At 48.7% G+C, this 21,078-nt stretch overlaps 1 protein-coding gene across 4 annotated transcripts in view; it reads right to left on the reverse strand.

Annotated features, from left to right (window-relative positions):
* Positions 1–21,078, reverse strand: part of cables1 (Cdk5 and Abl enzyme substrate 1) — a 225,190-nt gene that overhangs the window by 43,889 nt on the left and 160,223 nt on the right. For all 4 annotated transcript variants that reach the window (XM_072468108.1, XM_072468107.1, XM_072468106.1 and 1 more), the window contains 2 exons: positions 20,703–20,808; positions 6,731–6,887 (listed from right to left, as the gene is read on the reverse strand). In XM_072468108.1, coding sequence (XP_072324209.1) covers positions 6,731–6,887; positions 20,703–20,808 — 263 coding nt within the window. The remainder of the gene's footprint in view (positions 1–6,730; positions 6,888–20,702; positions 20,809–21,078) is intronic.

Raw genomic sequence — 21,078 nt, forward strand, 5'->3', positions numbered from 1 at the left:
CCATAATAACAACGATCCCATCCGCCCACCAACCCCCAAACATCAGCCCGCATGTTCACATAAACAAATGACAAAAAGGAATCAGGGATTACCCGTAGTCACCCTTAATCTACGCAGCTCCCCCCCCAAGCTAATGTTCAATGTTATCCAGTTCTTGAAAGTGCATAATAAATAGTGCCCATGACTTGTAGAACCCCTCCGAGCTTCCCCTCAGTTCGAACTTAACCTTCTCAAGGGTCAAGTATTCCAACAGGTCCCCCTGCCACGCCTGGGCACTGGGTGGAGAAGCTGCTCTCCATCCCAACAGGATCCGCCTTCGGGTGATCAACGAGGCGAAGGCTATGATATCTGCCTCCGCTTCCGTTTCCAACCCTGGCTGGTCCGACACCCCGAATATGGCCTCCTGGGGACCCGGGTCCAGTTTCATACGCACCACCTTGGAAATTACCCGAAACAACGCCTTCCAGTACTCCCCTAGCTTTGGACAGGACCAAAACATATGAACGTGTTTCGCGCCCCCCCCCCCCCCCACCCCCCCCGCCCCCCGGCAACGCTCACACACATCCTCTACTCCTTCACAAAATCGGCTCATCCTCGCCCTCGTGAGGTGCGCTCTATATACCACCTTCAGCTGCATCAGCCCCAACCTCGCACATGAGGTGGAGGCATTCACTCTCCGGAGCACCTCACACCAGACCCCCTCCTCTATAACCTCTCCCAGCTCTTCCTCCCACTTTGCTTTGATCCCTTCCAGTGGTGCCTTATCCTCTTCCAGAATAGCTCCGTACACCGCTGACACTGACCCCTTCTCCAGTCCCCTTGTCGTCAACACCTCCTCCAGCAATGTGGAGGCCGGTTCCTCTGGGAAGCTCTGTATCTCCTTCCTGGCAAAATCCCGAACCTGCATGTACCTAAACCCTTCTCCCTGCTCTAGCCCATACTTCACTTCCAGCTCCCTCAATCCTGCAAACCGACCCCGAAGACACAAATCTTTTAGCGTCTTAATCCCCTTCTCTTCCCATTTCCGAAAACTTCCATCCCACCTCCCTGGCTCAAATCTGTGGTTCCCCCGAATCGGCATTTCCCTTGACCCTAAACCCAACCCGAAGTGTTGGCGAAACTGCCTCCAGATTTTCAATGAAGCTATTATTACCGGATTCCCTGAATATTTCCCCGGAGCTATCGGGAGCAGCGCTGTTGCAATTGCCTTCAGCCCCGACCCCCTGCACAAACTCTCCTCCATTCTGACCCACTGAGAATCCACCCCTCTGACCCAGTTCCGCACTTTCTCCACGTTCGTCGCCCAGTAGTAGTACAACAGGTTCGGGAGACCCAAACCCCCTGCCTGCCTTCCCCTCTGTAGCAGCACCTTTCTCACTCTGGCCACTTTCCCTCCCCATATGAATGAGGTAATCCTTCCCTCAATCTCCCTGAAAAAAGATTTTGTCAGGAAAATCGGTAGGCATTGAAAAATAAACAGGAATTGCGGCAACACATTCATTTTAACCGCCTGTACCTGACCTGCCAGTGACAGAGGAAGGCCGTCCCACCTTGCCAGATCGGCTTTCACTCTCCCCACCAAACTAGTGATGTTGTACCTGCGAAGCCACCCCAACTCCCGGGCAACCTGCACCCCCAAATACCTAAAATGAGTCCCTGCTCTACGGAATGGCAGCCCCCCCACCCCTGCCCCACCCCCGGCCGAGACACCACAAAGTACTCACTTTTGTCCAGGTTCAACTTGTACCCCGAGAAAGACCCAAATACCCGCAGTAGCTCCAATATTCCTCCTATCGACGCACTCGGCTCCGACACATACAGCAGCAAGTCGTCGGCATATAAGGACACCCTATGCTCTATCCCCCCCCTGCACTATTCCTTTCCATGCTCCCGAACTTCTCAATGCGATGGCCAACGTCTCCATCGCAAGTGCAAACAGCAGGGGGGTGGACATAGGACATCCCTGTCTCGTCCCACGGTGGAGAGAAAAGTATCTCGAACTGATATTATTTGTGCGGACACTCGCCTTCGGTTCCTTATATAATAGCTTTACCCAGTTCACAAACCTTGGTCCAAACTCCAAACCGCTCCAGCACTGCCATCAGGTACCCCCATTCTACCCGATCAAACGCCTTCTCGGCGTCCAATACCACAACTACCCCTGTTCCCTTTCTTTCCGCCGGTGCCATAACAACGTTCAAAACCCTCCTAATGTTCGAAAACAGTTGCCTCCCTTTCACGAACCCCGTGTGATCCTCCCCTATTACCTTCGGGAGGCACTCCTCCAGCCTACCCGCCAGTACCTTCGTCGACACTTTTAACGTCCACATTCTGAAGTGATATGGGCCGATACGACCCACGCTCCGTCGGATCCTTATCTTTTTTTAGTAACAGGGAAATCGATGCCTGCCCCAAGGTTTGCGGCAACACCCCCTTCCCTATCGCCTCCTCAAACATCCCCACCATCGGGGTGTCAACTTATCCTTAAATTTTTTGTAATATTCCACTGGAAACCCATCTGGCCCTGCATCCTCCCAATCGCATCCCTTATCTCCTGCTCCACTATTGCTCCTTCTAATGTAGCCCTGTCCCCCTCCCCTAGCCTCGGGTACTCCAACCCATCTAGAAATTCCTGCATCTCATGGTCTCCCCCAAGTGGCTCTGACTTGTACAACCTCTTATAAAACTCCTCAAAAACCTTGTTAATCAGCACTGGCGCCACCACCAACTTCCCTGCCCTATCCTTCACCTGAAGAATTTCACTTGCTGCTGCCTCCCTCCGGAGCTGACCTGCTAACATACACCCCACCTTATCTCCATGTTCATAAACTGCACCCCTTGCTCGTCTCAGTTGGCGCACCGCCTTCCTGGTGGACAGTCGGTCGAAGCTCGCCTGCAGTTCCTTCCTCTTTTCCAGCTTCGCCAGGTCCCCATCCTCTGCATACCTCCTATCTACCTCCAACATCTCATCTATTACCCTCTGTCGCTCCAGCCTCTCCTCTTTATCCACCCTGGCCTTAAACAAAATTACCTCACCTCTCACCACCGCCTTTAGAGCCTCCCAGGCGACTGCCTTTGACACCTCACCCATACAATTGAAACCTACATATTCCTTAATTACATTTTCACTTTTCTCACAGAACATTTGGTTCCCCAAAAGCCCCACATCCAGTTTCCATCCTGGTCTCTGCGCTGCCCCCTTCTCCAGCACCATATCCACCCAATGTGGAGCGTGATCTGACATTGCAATTGCAGAGTATTCCGACCCCTTGACTCCAGCCAGCAAAGCCTTCCCCACCACAAAAAAGTCGATCCGCGAGTATACCTTATGGACCGCTGAGAAAAACGAATACTCCCATTCCCTTGGGTGCAGGAACCTCCAAGGGTCCACCCCTCCTCCCATTTCCACCATTAGCCCAGCCAGCGCCTTCGCCCCCCCCTGATGGGACCAGCGAGCGCGGCCGTGATCTGTCCAACCTTGGCTCCTGCACCAAGTTCCAGTCCCCCCCCACAATCAGCTCATGCGTGTCCAAGTCGGGAATAGCCCCAAACACCTTCCTCGCGAATCCCACATCGTCCCAATTGGGACCGTATACACTTAACAGCGCCACCTTTCTTATCCACCATCACCATACCCCGGGCCCTGCCCCATAAGCCTGACCCGCCCCTGTCCATTGTTAACATCGAACCCCTTCTCCCCCCTCCCAAGAACCCCCCCCAAAAAAACATCCCCCAACATCCATCCCTCCACCCCCTCTTGCTCGCCTTGTAGGCCCATTGAAGCCTGCTATCCAGGCTCCAACGTCCGCAGTCCTCCTCTCACCCTCACCCCCGTTCACTAACTGACTTTAGTTAGCTAGTGGCTCCCCCCGCCAAGACCCCTCGCCCCCTTCCATCCAGTCCCAGGGAAAGAAACACCAAAACAAACCCAACAATCCAACTCCTACAATTCACTAACATAACATTTAACCGTCGCAACACAGAACGCCATTAACTTGAACTCTGTAACAATGCAAAGAGAAGTAAATTTCAATACAAATCAGTAAAAAGAAAGTTGTAACATTTGTACATTTTCCAGCCGCTCAAACACAGTCCACAGTCTCTCTTCCAGTTCCGCTCTTCACGTCTGTCCCAAGCCTTCTGCCCTCACGAACGCCTCAGCCGTCTCCTCTGTCTCAACATGAAAGTCTTTGGCGTTATATGTTACTCTCAACTTCGCCGGGTGCACCATACCAAATCGCACCCACTTCTTGTACAAAGCCGCCTTCACTCGCCCAAACGCCGCTCGTCTTTTTGCCAACTCCACCGTCAAGTCCTGGTAGATCCGAACCGCAGTACCATCCCACAGCACCTCACGCTCTTACTTCGCCCAGCTTAATACTTTCTCCTTCATGCAAAACTTATGGAAGCAGATAATTACTGCCCTTGGCGGCTCGTTCACTTTGGGCTTCGGTCTTAATGACCGATGAGCTCAGTCTAGCTCGTACAGGGTGGGGCTCTCACCCTCCCCCATCAGCTCCGCCAACTTCTTAGCGAAGTATTGCATTGGCCTTAGGCCCTCTGTCCCTTCGGGCAAGCCCACAATTCTCAAATTGTGCCACCCTGAGCGGTTTTCCAAATCTTCCAGCTTTGCTCGGAGTCCTCTGTTAACCTCCACCACCCTCCGCCCCTCGTCCCCCATCGAGGTGACCTGGTCGCTGTGTCGTGTCACGGCCTCCTCCACCTCCTTCATCTTCTCGCCCTGCTCTCTCACCTCGGCCGATGCCTTTGCCACCTCCACCTTCATCAGGCCGATTGCCTCCTCCCCCCATGACCTCAACACGACCGCCATTTCTTTCCTCAAGGCCTCCATGTGCCTCACCAAATGTTTTTCCAGCTCCACCGCCATCAGCTCGGTCATCTTCTCCACCGTAAGTAGTGCTGCCCCGCCTTGCAGTTCGGCTTCCGCCATCCTGTCAACACTTTTGCTCGTCTTCTCCTTCGGCGGCGAACCCGCGTTTCCTCCTTTCTTTGGCGCTGCTCTTCGCATCCTTTAGCGGCTTATTGTTTTTTATCTTCTTTCTTTTCTCCTCTCTCTCCCCCTTCACCCTCCTGCCCTTCATCAATCTGACATTCCTCCTTTTTGAAAAAAAAAGGGGAGAAAAAAAAAAACTTTCACCAAACTTTCTTAAATCTTCTTTCTTTCTCCTCTGCATTCACCTGGGACCAGGCTTCAACTTTCTTTCTTCTTCTTAGGTGGGAGCCATCCGAAGTGGAGCACCCTCCCTACATGGTGCCCTGGCCTCGGGCCTGCCGCCTCGGCCTCCTCGTAGCTCCGCCCCCGCTACTCTGACCTGCCGCGCCGGGCCCGGCGCCTCAGCCCCCCGCCGCACGACACCCACGCGGGGTTCTTCGCCGGTTTTTAAACCGGCCCCGCTGGCTGCTCGTGGCGGCCCCAAAGGCCGACGATAGTCGGGGGGTGCGTGAGGACTCGGGGATTTCCCCAAAATCGCCGTGAATGGCGGCCACCGGCGGGAGCTCTTGTTGCTGCGGCCGCCCTCGCCCACGCCACTGGAAGTCCGTAACCACAGTATTTAATGGTATACATTGTTAGATGCTCACTATATTATCACAATCTTACAGCCTATTGTATTATATTGCATTTTTGACTTTTGTCTATATATATGTTTCTGGAACCTACCTCTTCATTCATCTGAGGAAGGAGCAGTGCTCCAAAAGGTAGTGATTCAAAACAAACCTGTTGGACTTTAACCTGGTGTTGTAAGACTTCTTACTATTATATTGAAGATATACAAATACAGAATAATATATTTTGTACATATCTGAACATTAACAAAACCATCTGCTGTCCCACCAGTTTCTTCACTTTGCCCACACAGAAATCTTTCGAGACGAGCATTTAAATGGGGATGGTACAGAATCCTCCTACAATATTATAATGCGGACATGGTGGATAAATGAACTGTTACTGTGCCACACACACCAGCAAGATCCCTTCGGTGCTGTCAACAGAACCAGAACTGTGGAGACGCTACAACTGATTGGAGGGGAGTATTACCCAGAATTCCTGCTCTAATTCACTATCTGCAGATGTCTCTTTGAAGTATTTGTGACAGGAAGCACCAGGTAGGGAGGTGGCGTCAGACACACTCACAATCCTACATGAAGAGCAGCTACTGGAAAGCTACCGATGCCCATGGAGCTACCTCATCACTTGTCAACATTTGCAGGTGTGGAATTATATGGAGAAATTTCAAGTAGAGAACAGCACTTGAATAATAACGCTGCGTGTATGCGATTGCACTGTTTCTAAAAGTACAGGAAGAGGAGGTATGTTAGTACGGAGGAGGAATATGCATCAGTTCTCTCCCATGTCATGAAGTATCTATTTTACTCTGAGCTGGACTTTTTCTGGCAATCTCCTGTCACCAATCAAAGAGCTTCTTCGATACAGTCAATACTAAGAAACCAGATTGAATAAACCAGAAACATGCACAGAATAATAAACTCATTTATCTCCTTTGTTGTGCTCTCCAAGTCTCCTGGTAGCATCTTTTAGGAATAAGTCCTTTGGTATGCCACATCCATACATTTAAATTTTATGTCTATTTGAAATGTTATGTTGGAGGCTTTTCCAAACAGTATGTATTTCTCCAGTTCATTAGATACATCTAGTGTTCTGAGAATCTGAAACAAGTGTAAATAGCGCAAGCTTGTTATTCTTGGTTACCTGTGTCAATGCTTCCTTGGGAACTGTTGGCCCTCCCAAGAGGAAGATTACGATGGCTGCTGTTCCGAAACTGCGATAGGGAAGCGGTAGAATCAATTGTATTCCGCCTGCCACCAAAGACGTTGGTCGGGTAAAGAAACTGAGTGTAGCTAACAGTCTGAGAAGAAAAAGATTTCAACATATAAATAGGCAAAAATATATATTTTGCATTTTATTCTGCCCCAATTGTCAACTACTGTTTCCCGACTCGAGTGTAAAATACAGCTGAGAGCTATACAGTAGTGACACATCTTGATAATTAGTTTCCGAAGAACATTATTCTTACCAAAACATTATATCTTTAAAACGTCGTCGAACTTGGGACCTGCTGAATGAGAGTGAGCTTAGTGAATTCTCTTTACTTAATGATCTGAATGTTCTCAAACTTGTAATAAAAACGCACAAGTGAAACATTACTGATGGGATATCCTAATTAGAATATAGAACATAGAAAAATACAGCACAGAACAGGCCCTTCGGCCCACGATGTTGTGCCGAACTTTTGTCCGAGATTAAGAACAAATTAATCTACACCCCATCATTCTACCGTAATCCATGTACCTATCCAATAGCCGCTTGAAGGTCCCTAATGTTTCCGACTCAACTACTTCCACAGGCAGTGCATTCCATGCCCCCACTACTCTCTGGGCAAAGAACCTACCTCTGACATCCCCCCTATATCTTCCACCATTCACCTTAAATTTATGTCCCCTTGTAATGATTTGTTCCACCCGGGGAAAAAGTCTCTGACTGTCTACTCTATCTATTCCCCTGATCATCTTATAAACCTCTATCAAGTCGCCCCTCATCCTTCTCTGTTCTAATGAGAAAATGCCTAGCACCCTCAACCGTTCCTCGTAAGACCTACTCTCCATTCCAGGCAACATCCTGGTAAATCTCCTTTGCACCTTTTCCAAAGCTTCCACATCCTTCCTAAAATGAGGCGACCAGAACTGCACACAGTACTCCAAATGTGGCCTTACCAAGGTTTTGTACAGATGTATCATCACCTCACGGCTCTTAAATCAATTCCTCTGCTAATGAACGCTAGCACACCATAGGCCTTCTTCACAGCTCTATCCACTTGAGTGGCAACTTTCAAAGATCTATGAACATAGACCCCAAGATCTCTCTGCTCCTCCACATTGCCAAGAACCCTACCGTTAACCCTGTATTCCGCATTCATATTTGTCTTTCCAAAATGGACAACCTCACACTTTTCAGGGTTAAACTCCATCTGCCACTTCTCAGCCCAGCTCTGCATCCTATCTATGTCTCTTTGCAGCTGACAACAGCCCTCCTCACTATCCACAACTCCACCAATCTTTGTATCGTCTGCAAATTTACTGACCCACCCTTCAACTCCCTCATCCAAGTCATCAATGAAAATCACAAACTGCAAAGTCACTAATGTCTAGCCTTGTGAAGACAGATACATTAGAAAACCTTCCTTAAAAATATTAAAACACAATGATTTTTAGCAGTGGATCATATTGCTGCTTCATTTCAGGGCTACAAGGCGGAATTCAACTGGACAGGATAAAGCAACCTCTCCCTTTCTGTGTTGGTTCTAAGGCTAAAATGGAATGAGTTTGTACAATCTCAACCAAGTTCCTGATGGAAATGCCATATAGGTATAGTGAAAAGAAAGTCACCGTAGTCCCTGAGGATCTAGGCTGCTCGCTCCTTTTTGAAAGGGAGAGCTGACTGGTGGTGATTTACCCTGAAGGTCACCACACCTCAGGCGAGAAGCAAGGTTGAGAAGGCGAGGCCTTCATGATGACCTCAGCTGGTACGGGGATTGAACTCGTGCTGTTGGCGTCGCTCCACATCACGAACCAGCTGTCCAGCAAACTGAGCTGACCAACCCCGCAACTGGGATGGCAGGGGCTCAATGAATGCCCAACATGCATGTCAGTGCACCTCAGGATAGAGCCTGTGAGAGGCTAGTGCAGCTGGGATTATTTTCCTCTGAGCAAGGAAGGTGAAGGGGAGATTTGGTGGAGGAATTTACGGTTTTGAGGTGCGTTGATAGAATAAGTGGGAAGAAATGAAGGATTAGTAACATGAAGACACATTTAGGGGATTAACAATATGTCTGGGGGGGGGGGGGGGAAATCAGGGAAACATAGAACATAGAAAATACAGCACTGAACAGGCCCTTCGGCCCACGATGTTGTGCCGAACCTTTGTCCTAGATTAATCATAGATTATCATTGAATTTACAGTGCAGAAGGAGGCCATACAGCCCTTTGAGTCTGCACCGGCTCCTGGAAAGAGCACCCTACCCAAACTCAACACCTCCACCCAACACCAAGGGCAATTTTGGACATTAAGGGCAATTTATCATTGGCCAATTCACCTAACCTGCACATCTTTGGACTGTGGGAGGAAACCGGAGCACCCGGAGGAAACCCACGCAGACACGGGGAGGACGTGCAGACTCCGCACAGACAGTGACCCAAGCCGGGATCGAACCTGGGACCCTGGAGCTGTGAAGCATTGTGCTATCCACAATGCTACCGTGCTTCCCATTGAGAACAAATAAATCTACACTATATCATTTTACCGTAATCCATGTACCTATCCAATAGCTGCTTGAAGGTCCCTAATGTTTCCGACTCAACTACTCCCACAGGCAGTGCATTCCATGCCCCCACTACTCTCTGGGTAAAGAACCTACCTCTGATATCCCTCCTATATCTTCCACCTTTCACCTTAAATTTATGTCCCCTTGTAATGGTTTGTTCCACCCGGGGAAAAAGTCTCTGACTGTCTACTCTATCTATTCCCCTGATCATCTTATAAACCTCTATCAAGTCGCCTCTCATCCTTCTCCGTTCTAATGAGAAAAGGCCTAGCACCCTCAACCTTTCCTCGTAAGACCTACTCTCCATTCCAGGCAACATCCTGGTAAATCTTCTTTGCACCTTTTCCAAAGCTTCCACATCCTTCCTAAAATGAGGCGACCAGAACTGTACACAGTACTCCAAATGTGGCCTTACCAAAGTTTTGTACAGCCGCATCATCACCTCACGGCTCTTAAATTCAATCCCTCTGTTAATGAACGCGAGCACACCATAGGCCTTCTTCACAGCTCTATCCACTTGAGTGGCAACTTTCAAAGATGTATGAACATAGACCCCAAGATCTCTCTGCTCCTCCACATTGCCAAGAACTCTACCGTTAACCCTGTATTCCACATTCATATTTGTCCTTCCAAAATGGACAACCTCACACTTTTCAGGGTTAAACTCCATCTGCCACTTCTCAGCCCAGCTCTGCATCCTATCTATGTCTCTTTGCAGCCGACAACAGCCCTCCTCACTATCCACAACTCCACCAATCTTCGTATCGTCTGCAAATTTACTGACCCACCCTTCAACTCCCTCATCCAAGTCATTAATGAAAATCACAAACAGCAGAGGACCCAGAACTGATCTTTGCGGTACGCCACTGGTAACTGGGATCCAGGCTGAATATTTACCATCCACCACTACTCTCTGACTTCTATCGGTTAGCCAGTTCGTTATCCAACTGGCCAAATTTCCCACTTTCCCATGCCTCCTTACTTTCTGCATAAGCCTACCATGGGGAACCTTATCAAATGCCTTACTAAAATCCATGTACACTGCATCCACTGCTTTACCTTCATCCACATGCTTGGTCACCTCCTCAAAGAATTCAATAAGACTTGTAAGGCAAGACCTACCCCTCACAAATCCGTGCTGACTATCCCTAATCAAGCAGTGTCTTTCCAGATGCTCAGAAATCCTATCCTTAAGTACCCTTTCCATTACTTTGCCTACCACCGAAGTAAGACTAACTGGCCTGTAATTCCCAGGGTTATCCCTAGTACAACAACTTTTTTTTAAAAAATGCTTACATTGATTAAAATTCTGCCCTAAAAGGTTAGAAGTAGATTCAACAGTCACCTTCAAAAGATAATTGGGTACTCGAAAAGGAGATATTCACCACCATTTGGGGAAAGAGCTGGGGAGTAAAACTAATTGGATAGCTCTGTCACAGAGACAGCACAGATAGAACAGGCTGAAAGGCCTCCTAGTGTTCTGCCCGATACTATGATTTTAAGACACAGCGTCATAAGAACATAAGAACTAGGAGCAGGAGTAGGCCATCTGGCCCCTCGAGCCTGCTCCACCATTCAATGAGATCATGGCTGATCTTTTGTGGACTCAGCTCCACTTTCCGGCCCGAACACCATAACCCTTAATCCCTTTATTCTTCAAAAAACTATCTATCTTTATCTTAAAAACATTTAATGAAGGAGCCTCTACTGCTTCACTAGGCAAGGAATTCCATAGATTCACAACCCTTTGGGTGAAGAAGTTCCTCCTAAACTCAGTCCTAAATCTACTTCCCCTTATTTTGAGGCTATGCCCCCTAGTTCTGCTTTCACCCGCCAGTGGAAACAACCTGCCCGCATCTATCCTATCTATTCCCTTCATAATCTTATATGTTTCTATAAGATCCCCCCTCATCCTTCCAAATTCCAACGAGTACAGTCCCAGTCTACTCAACCTCTCCTCGTAATCCAACCCCTTCAGCTCTGGGATTAACCTAGTGAATCCCCTCTGCACACCCTCCAGTGCCAGTACGTCCTTTCTCAAGTAAGGAGACCAAAACTGAACACTGCACTATAGGAAGGGTGAAAAGGCATTTGAAGGAGCGCAGTAAAGATTCACAAGAATGGTTCAGGGGTGAGGAGCTGCTGCATAGGTAGATTGGAGAATCTAGGACTTCACTCATGGAAGAATGGAAATTATTCCCTCCTTCTGGCCTGGTCAACATTTAACCCACAGTGAGAATCATAGAATGGTTACAGCACAGGCGACTATTCAGCCCACCATGACTGCAAGGGCAACTCACCCAGTCTCACTCTGCTGCCTTTTGCCCCATAGCACTACAATTCTTTTCACTTCAGGTAACTATCCAGTTCTCTTCTGAAGATCTGGATGGAGTCCGATTTCCCCCTCGGGCAGTACATTCCAGATCCTAACTATGCGTTTATGAAATACTTTTTCCTCATGTCACCATTGCTTCCTTAAATTGATGTTCTCTGGCTCTCAACCCTTCTGTCAAAGGGAGCAGTTTCTCCCCATCAATTGTGTTCAGCGACCTCATGATCTTGAAAACATTTATCAAATCTCCTCTCAATCTTCACTTCTCCAAGAACAGTCCTCGATTCTCCAATCTACCTATGCAGCAGCTCCTCATCCCTTAACCATTCTTGTGAATCTTTACTGCGCTCCTTCAAATGCCTTTTCACCCTTCCTATAGTGCAGTGTCCAGTTTTGGGCACAATACCCCAGTTAAATCTGAGGGGTATTGAGTTGGCCACGATTTAATACCGGTTCACTATACCCTTTGTGTTCTATGCCTCCATTTGTAAGAATAATAATCTTTATTGTCATAATAAGGCTTACATTAACACTGCAATGAAGTTACTGTGAAAAGCCCCTAGTCGCCGTGTTCCGGCGCCTGTTCAGGTACACAGAGGGAAAATTCAGAATGTCCAATTCACCTAACAGCACGTCTTTCGGGACTTGTGGAAGGAAACCGGAGCACCCGGAGGAAACCCATGCAGACACTGGGAGAACATGCAGACTCCACAGACAGTGGCCCCAAGCCGGGAATCGAACCTGAGACGCTGGCGCTGTGAAACAACAGTGCTACCCACTGTGCTACCATGCTGCCCTTGTAGAGCCCCAAATCACATATACTTTGTTAACCAATTTCTCAACTTGCCCTGCCATCTTCAATGATTTACACATATATCCCCAGATCCCTGGGCGTGATTCTCCACTCCCACGCCGAAGTGGCCGCGCCGTCGTGAACGCCGTCGAGATTCACGACGGCGCGGAACGGCCCCGGTCCAGACCGATTCAGGCCCTGACAATGGGCCAGGATCGGGGCCACGTCATCTACACGCGCCAGGCCTTGTCGCCCGCGTAAATGCGGCGCTGCATAGATGATGCGGCCGGCGCCGCATAACGGGCGCCATCCGCACATGCGCGGGTTGGCCGGCGCCAACCCGCGCATGCGTGGTTGCCGTCCTCTCTAAGTCCACCCCGCAAGAAGATGGGGGACGGATCTTGCGGGGCCGCGGAAGGAAGGAGGCCCATCTTCAGAGAGGACGGCCCGATGATCGGTGGGCACCGATCGCGGGCCACCCCACATTTCAGGTAAAGCACGGTGCAGGATCCCCCCTCGCCCCCCCCCACAGGCCGCCCCCCCCCAGCGTTCACGCACCGCCCACGGCTGCAGCGACCAGGTGTGGACGGCGCCGGGGGGAACCCGCCGTTTTGGCCTGGCCGCTCGGCCCATCCGGGCCTCAGAATAGCGGGGGTGCCGGAGAATCGCCATTTTCGGTGTCTCCGGCGATTCTCTGGCCTGCGGCCCACGAAACTCGACCGGGCCGTTCACGCTGCTTGGGAGAATTGCGGAGGGCGTCGGACCGGTGTCCCCGGAAATTTTGGCGGCCCAGGCAATTCTCCCAACCGGCGTGGGAGTGGAGAATCGCGCCCCCCGTGTCCTGCACCCACTTTAGAATTGAAGCCGTCATTTTATATTGTCTCCCTTTCTATCAAAATAATTCACTTAACTTCTCTGAATTAAATTTCACCCGCTACTTGTCCACCCAATCCACCAGCCTATCCAAGTCCTCTTGAAATTTAACACCATCCTCCTCATGGTTCACAATACCTTCAGGTTTTGCACCATCTGCAAATTGTGACATTGTGCTCTGTACACAAATGCCTCAGTCTGTATGGTGTTCAGAAAGAGGATCAGCCATGATCATACTGAATGGCACAGCAGGCTCAAAGGGCTGAAAAGCCTTCTCCTTCTTCTATCTTCCATTAATGTAGATCAAGAAAAGGAGTGATGTAACGCTGACCACTGGGAAAATACAACTATATACCTTCCTCCAGTATGAAAAACAACCCTTCCCCGCTACTCTCTGTTGCCTGTCACGCAGCCAGTTCCCTTTATTTAATAGGCTTCAATTTTGCTGAAAAGCTTGCTATGTGGCATTTTTATCAAATGCCTTTTGGAAGTCCATATACACCACATCAACTACACTACCCTCATCAACCCTCTCTCTTTCTCTCACCTTATCAAAAAACTGAATTTAATTCAACATTTGCCTTGAACAAGGTCGAGCTGACTTTCTTTAATTAATCCACATTTGTCCAAATATATTGTTAATTTTGTCCTGAATTATCATTTCTACAAGCTTTCCCTCGACCGAGATTAAACCGACAAAGCTCGAGTTGCTGGTCCTATCCTTGCACGGATTTTATGAATACAATTTGCAACTCTCTGGTACCTCCCCTCTGAATCTAAGGATTTGGAAGTGCATCCACAATTCCCTCCTTTACTTCTCTCAGTATTCTTGGATTCATGTACTCCCGCCTGGTGATTTATCAACTTTGACAGCCAGTCTTTCTAATGGCACATTTTTATCAATTTCTAGTCCATCCGGCATCTCAAATAGCTTCTTCAATAAATATGACTTGGGAAACATCGGGCGCGATTCTCCACTCCCACGCCGGTTGGGAGAATCGCCTGGGCCGCCGAAATTTCCGGGGACGCCGGTCCGACGCCCACCCGCGATTCTCCCGACCGGCGGGAACGGGCCAGTCGAGTTTCGCGGGCCCCAGGCCGGAGAATCGCCGGAGATACCCAAAATGGCGATTCTCCGGCACCGCCGCGATTCCGAGGCCCGGATGGGCCGAGCGGCCAGGCCAAAACGGCGGGTTCCCCCCAGCGCCGTCCACACCTGGTCGCTACAGTTGTGGGCGGTGCGTGAATGCTGGGAGGGGGCGGCCTGTGGGGGGCGAGGGGGGATCCTGCACCGGGCTTCACCTTGAATGTGGGGTGGCCCGCAATCGGTGCCCACTGATCGTCGGGCCGTCCTCTCTGAAGGAGGACCTCCTTCCTTCCGCAGCTCCGCAAGATCCGTCCCCCATCTTCTTGCGTGTCGGATTTGGACAGGACGGCAACCACGCATGCGCGGGTGACGTCTGTTATGCGGCGCCGGCCGCGTCATCTATTCGGCGCCGCTTTTACGCGGGCGACAAGGCCTGGCCCGGGTAGATGACGCGGCCCCGATACTGGCCCATTGTCAGGGCCTGAATCGGTCGGGACCGGGGCCGTTCCGCGCCGTCGTGAACCTCGACGACGCGGCCACGTCAGCGTGGGAGTGGAGAATCGCGCCCAATATCTTCCTTTGTAAAGGCAGATGTAAAGAACTTATTTAGTACCATGCCCCTGCTTCGCATTAATCTAATTTCAGGTCCCTAATTGGCCCTACTCCTCCACTTAATACCCTTCTGTTATTTATGTGCCGATAGATGACTTCCAGATTACCTTTTATGTTAGTTGCCATTCTCTTCTTGTACTTTTGCTTTGCTTCTCGTCATTTGTTTTTTCACTTCCATTCTGTACTTCTAAAATACAGCTGGATTTTCAACTGTAACATCCACCCGACTCCTATTTTCCATTAGTGTTGCTATCCAGGGAGCTCAGGATTTATTGTTCTACCATTCTCCCCCTCATGGTAATATACCTCCAGTGTACCCAAACTGCACCCTCTTCAAAGATGGCCCATTGTTCTGTTACAATTTTTTCGGCCAATTTTCGATTCCAATTTACCTGAGCCTGATCTGTTCCCTCCACTTAAATGGACCCGCTCGCAATAAAATTTTCTGACTGAATTGCTCTTTGTTCCTTTCCCAGAGCTCATTTAAACCTTATTACTATGACCGCTGCTCCTGGACTGCCTCTGTGCAGTGGCCAGGGAGGGCAGAATTGCTGAAAATAAATGGAACTCAATAACTTCCAGTAAACCTGGCATTTTTGTGAAGAATTCACTACATCTCCCAATCTACACTTTCAGCCTTCTCTAATGTTTTGCATTCGGAATGTTGGAAGGATTAATGTTAGATGCCTGCTATTTATTGCACTCTGCACTTTGAGGAAGCCAGCAATGTGATAAAGCTCATTGTCCGAGCATGCTGTCTTGCTATCGAGCTAAATTGGATGCATTACGCATATCTGCTCCGGTGTGCTATCAGTTACCTGACAATTGCATTGCAGGATGATTCCCTTGCTGACATCTCTAAGACTCCTGAGCGCTGCTCGCATTGAGTCTGTGACATAAAAGTTGAGCGGTACTGGTACTTTCGCAACCATTGGCAGAGGTTTCTAGGCAGATAATCTTAACCGCGGCTCTTCATGTAATAGTTATCATAGTCCTCTGCTGCCCTTTTGGTGAAGCACACTCCTCTAACATAAGCCTCCTCACTAAGTTCTTTATAGGATGTGTGACCTGCAAGTTATTTAGGCAAAGCCTTGAGAAGCACGGTCTCAAGAAGTTGATCCCACCATTAGCCGCCACACCTTCAGCTACCTGGACCCTAAGCTCTGGAATTCTCTTGCTAAACAACTCTCTCTCCTACACGGTGGTTCTTAAGTCTCACTCAATCTAGGTGCAAGGCAAAACAATGTGTTTATAGCTTTGCCAGAACTTCAGGTCTCTCTTTTGAAAAGTTATCTTTAGTCTCCACGTTCCCTAGGAAAGCATTTCCACCAATATCAGTAATTCAGGCAATGGGTATGCCCTACTTAATACTAGTTACTCTCAGTGCAAGGGGAGGAAATGCCACAGGATTTGAAGAAATTCCAATGCTGCTCTTCCTCTTCCAGTAATGAGCAATCCGGCAGCAGTGACCCATGGACAGAAGCACCCAGATGGCATTGCAAACTGCAATGTAGCCAATATGAAGCAGACATTTGGCAGATTCCACCTCCAGAAATGCTGGCGCATTCACTTTAAAGCAGAAACATGTCAAAAATGGAAAATAAATTAGGGGTCAAAACGAATGACGAACAGGAAAAGTGATAGCTGAGTGATAGCTTGATCGCTTCAAGTCACTCCAGTCACTTAGTTCATGAAAATTCAGTGAGACTGCGATGATTGCTCCTTTAAGGGCAGCACAGCAAAATGAGGGTCACCTGGCTTGAAGGACCAATTTGGACTGAGACTGTGTAATCATCCCATGGGGTGGACTTCTCTCTCAGGCAGAAGATAGCCAGGAGGCTTGTAGGGACAGGCACAGTCGGTAGCCTGCTTCAGGGTAGCCAGAGCCTGCCGGCCTCTCTACAGTTTTTCCTTGTTACAGGTTGAGCATCCTGGGTGGGCACGGGAGCAATAGGTCAGAAGGTGAGAGCAGTGAGGGAGAACTAGGGAATAGGGACAGTGTGGCTCTGAGGCAGAGCAGACAGGGAGAAGTTGCTGAACACAGCGGGTTTGGTGGCCTGAAGTGCAGATGTTTTAATGCAAGGAGCATTACGGGTAAGGCAGATGAACGTAGAGCTTGGTTTAGTACTTGGAACTATGATGTTGTTGCCATTACAGAGACCTGGTTGAGGGAAGGGCAGGATTGGCAGCTAAACGTTCCAGGATTTAGATGTTTCAGGCGGGATAGAGGGGGATGTAAAAGGGGTGGTGGAGTTGCGCTACTGGTTAGGGAGGATATCACAGCTGTACTGCGGGAGACACCTCAGAGGGCAGTGAGGCTATATGGGTAGAGATCAGGAATAAGAAGGGTGCAGTCACAATGTTGGGGGTTTACTACAGGCCTCCCAACAGCCAGCGGGAGATAGAGGAGCAGATAGGTAGACAGATTTTGGAAAAGAGTAAAAACAACAGGGTTGTGGTGATGGGAGACTTCAACTTCCCCAATATTGACTGGGACTCACTTAGTGCCAGGGGCTTAGACGGGGCAGAGTTTGTAAGGAGCATCCAGGAGGGCTTCTTAAAACAATATGTAGACAGTCCAACGAGGGAAGGGGCGGTACTGGACCTGGTATTGGGGAATGAGCCCGGCCAGGTGGTAGAAGTTTCAGTAGGGGAGCATTTCGGGAACAGTGACCACAATTCAGTAAGTTTTAAAGTGCTGGTGGACAAGGATAAGAGTGGTCCTAGGATGAATGTGCTAAATTGGGGGAAGGCTAATTCTAACAATATTAGGCGGGATCTGAAGAACATAGATTGGGGGCGGATGTTTGAGGGCAAATCAACATCTGACATGTGGGAGGCTTTCAAGTGTCAGTTGAAAGGAATTCAGGACCGGCATGTTCCTGTGAGGAAGAAGGATAAATACGACAATTTTCGGGAACCTTGGATAACGAGAGATATTGTAGGCCTCGTCGAAAAGTAAAAGGAGGCATTTGTCAGGGCTAAAAGGCTGGGAACAGACGAAGCCTATGTGGAATATAAGGAAAGTAGGGAGGAACTTAAGCAAGGAGTCAGGAGGGCTAGAAGGGGTCACAAAAAGTCATTGGCAAATAGGGTTAAGGAAAATCCCAACGCTTTTTACACGTACATAAAAAGCAAGAGAGTAACCAGGCGAAGGGTTGGCCCACTGAAGGATAGCCAAGGGAATCTATGTGTGGAGCCAGAGGAAATGGGTGAGGTACTAAATGAATACTTTGCATCAGTATTCACCAAAGAGAAGGAATTGGTTGATGATGAGTCTGGAGAAGGGTGTGTAGATAGCCTGGGTCACATTGAGATCCAAAAAGACGAGGTGTTGGGTGTCTTAAAAAATATTAAGGTAGATAAGTGCCCAGGGCCTGATGGGATCTACCCCAGAATACTGAAGGAGGCTGGAGAGGAAATTGCTGAGGCCTTGACAGAAATCTTTGGATCCTCACTGTCTTCAGGTGATGTCCCGGAGGACTGGAGAATAGCCAATGTTGTTCCTCTGTTTAAGAAGGATAGCAAGGATAATCCCGGGAACTACAGGCCGGTGAGCCTTACTTCAGTGGTAGGGATATTACTGGAGAGAATTCTTCGAGACAGGATCTACTCCCATTTGGAAGCAAATGGACGTATTAGTGAGAGGCAGCATGGTTTTGTGAAGGGGAGGTCGTGTCTCACTAACTTGATAGAGTTTTTCGAGGAGGTCACAAAGATGATTGATGCAGGTCGGGCAGTGGATGTTGTCTATATGGACTTCAGTAAGGCCTTTGACAAGGTCCCTCATGGTAGACTAGTACAAAAGGTGAAGACACATGGGATCAGGGGTGAGCTGGCAAGGTGGATACAGAACTGGCTAGGTCATAGAAGGCAGAGAGTAGCAATGGAAGGATGCTTTTCTAATTGGAGGGCTGTGACCAATGGTGTTCCACAGGGATCAGTGCTGGGACCTTTTCTGTTTGTAGTATATATAAATGATTTGGAGGAAAATGTAACTGGTCTGATTAGTAAGTTTGCAGACGACACAAAGGTTGGTGGAATTGCGGATAGCGATGAGGACTGTCAGAGGATAGAGCAGGATTTAGATTGTTTGGCGACTTGGGCGGAGAGATGGCAGATGGAGTTTAATCCGGACAAATGTGAGGTTATGCATTTTGGAAGGTCTAATGCAGGTAGGGGATATACAGTGAATGGTAGAACCCTCAAGAGTATTGAAAGTCAGAGAGATCTAGGTGTACAGGTCCACAGGTCACTGAAAGGGGCAACACAGGTGGAGAAGGCAGTCAAGAAGGCATACGGCATGCTTGCCTTCATTGGCTGGGGCATTGAGTATAAGAATTAGCAAGTCATGTTGCAGCTGTCTAGAACCTTAGTTCGGCCACACTTGGAGTATGGTGTTCAATTCTGGACGCCACACTACCAGAAGGATGTGGAGGCTTTAGAGAGGGTGCAGAAGAGATTTACCAGAATGTTGCCTGGTATGGAGGGCATTAGCTATGAGGAGCTGTTGAATAAACTCGGTTTGTTCTCACTGGAACGAAGGAGGTTGAGGGGCGACCTGATAGAGGTCTACAAAATTATGAGGGGCATAGACAGAGTGGAAAGTCAGAGGCTTTTCCCCGGGGTAGAGGGGTCAATTACTAGGGGGATAGGTTTAAGGTGAGAGGGGCAAGGTTTAGAGTAGATGTACGAGCCAAGTTTTTTTATACAGAGGGTAGTGGGTGCCTGGAACCCGCTACCGGAGGAGGTGGTGGAAGCAGGGACGATAGTGACATTTCAGGGGCATCTTGACAAATACATGAATAGGATGGGAATAGAGGGATACGGACCCAGGAAGTGTTGAAGTTTGTAATTTAGTCGGGCAGCATGGTCGGCACGGGCTTGGAGGGCCGAAGGGCCTGTTCCTGTGCTGTACATTTCTTTGTTCTTTGTTCTTATCCGAAATGCTTGGGGCCAAATGTGTATCAGATTTTGGAATTTTTCAGATTTTGGATTATAATGTGCATCTGGCCGTGCAGGTCATACATGCAGGTCGGGGGCCACACACACGCGCCGCATGTCGGGGGCTGCACATCGCCCAGGAACCTTCCCAAAGCCTTGTGGGATTTTCCACTGATGACATCAAGTTGCCGCTCGGAAAAAAGTGTGGATTTTGGAAATTTTCGATTTTCCGATAGGGGATGCTCAACTTGTAATAAATAACCTTTGTGACGAAGTCTGTTAGCATGCAATCATTGCAGAAACTATATGAGTCTTCCGGTTTTATACTCGGTTCAACTTTCACCCATCCAGAATAAAGATATAAACTGATCTTTAGAACATTGGATTCAAGTGATTCTGAGATGCCTCCTTTCGGAAGAGATTTGAATAGATGTTCTTAAGTTATGGTTTCAACCTCGCTTGTTGGTCTTTCTGACAATAATAGTGGCCACACAAAGACCAAAGTCAACCTCCATTGTCAACACCGATACTTCTGCACCTACTGGAGGAAAAGAGCATTTTGTGATGGATACAGTTTGCCACCCACTCTCAAGCTGTCATCAATCTTGTCTTTAAATGAGTATCCAGTCATTATTAAAATTGGAACCAGAAAAATGTGACAGAGATATTTTTGGACCCTGCAGTCTGCCCACTGATACCCACCTTGCCATCAGCACCGAGCTCCACTCCTTCAAGACCAATCACCATCTCTTTGGCACCGACTCCACTGGAAGGGTGTCTTTGCCTCCCGCCCTCTGCTTTCATGTCCCTGAAATGAGAGGATGGCAAGAAATCACACACAGATCAGGGAGCCAAAGTTAACAGGGTGCATGCAACTTTCTCCCTCACTGCAGATCTACAGCATATAGATGATACACCAATGCAAGCATGTAGATTTCTGTTCATAGCAACAATATGTTGGATGGTCTACTGTCGTTCAGTTGGAATCACATGTATTACTTTAAAGTTCCATTCTTCCCTTCCCCTGAAGCCACTGGCCTATTCTGAGACAAGGTTCCACGGGCCCCATCAACTTTCC

Source organism: Scyliorhinus torazame, chromosome 11, assembly GCF_047496885.1.
Source record: "Scyliorhinus torazame isolate Kashiwa2021f chromosome 11, sScyTor2.1, whole genome shotgun sequence".
NCBI lineage: Eukaryota > Metazoa > Chordata > Chondrichthyes > Carcharhiniformes > Scyliorhinidae > Scyliorhinus > Scyliorhinus torazame.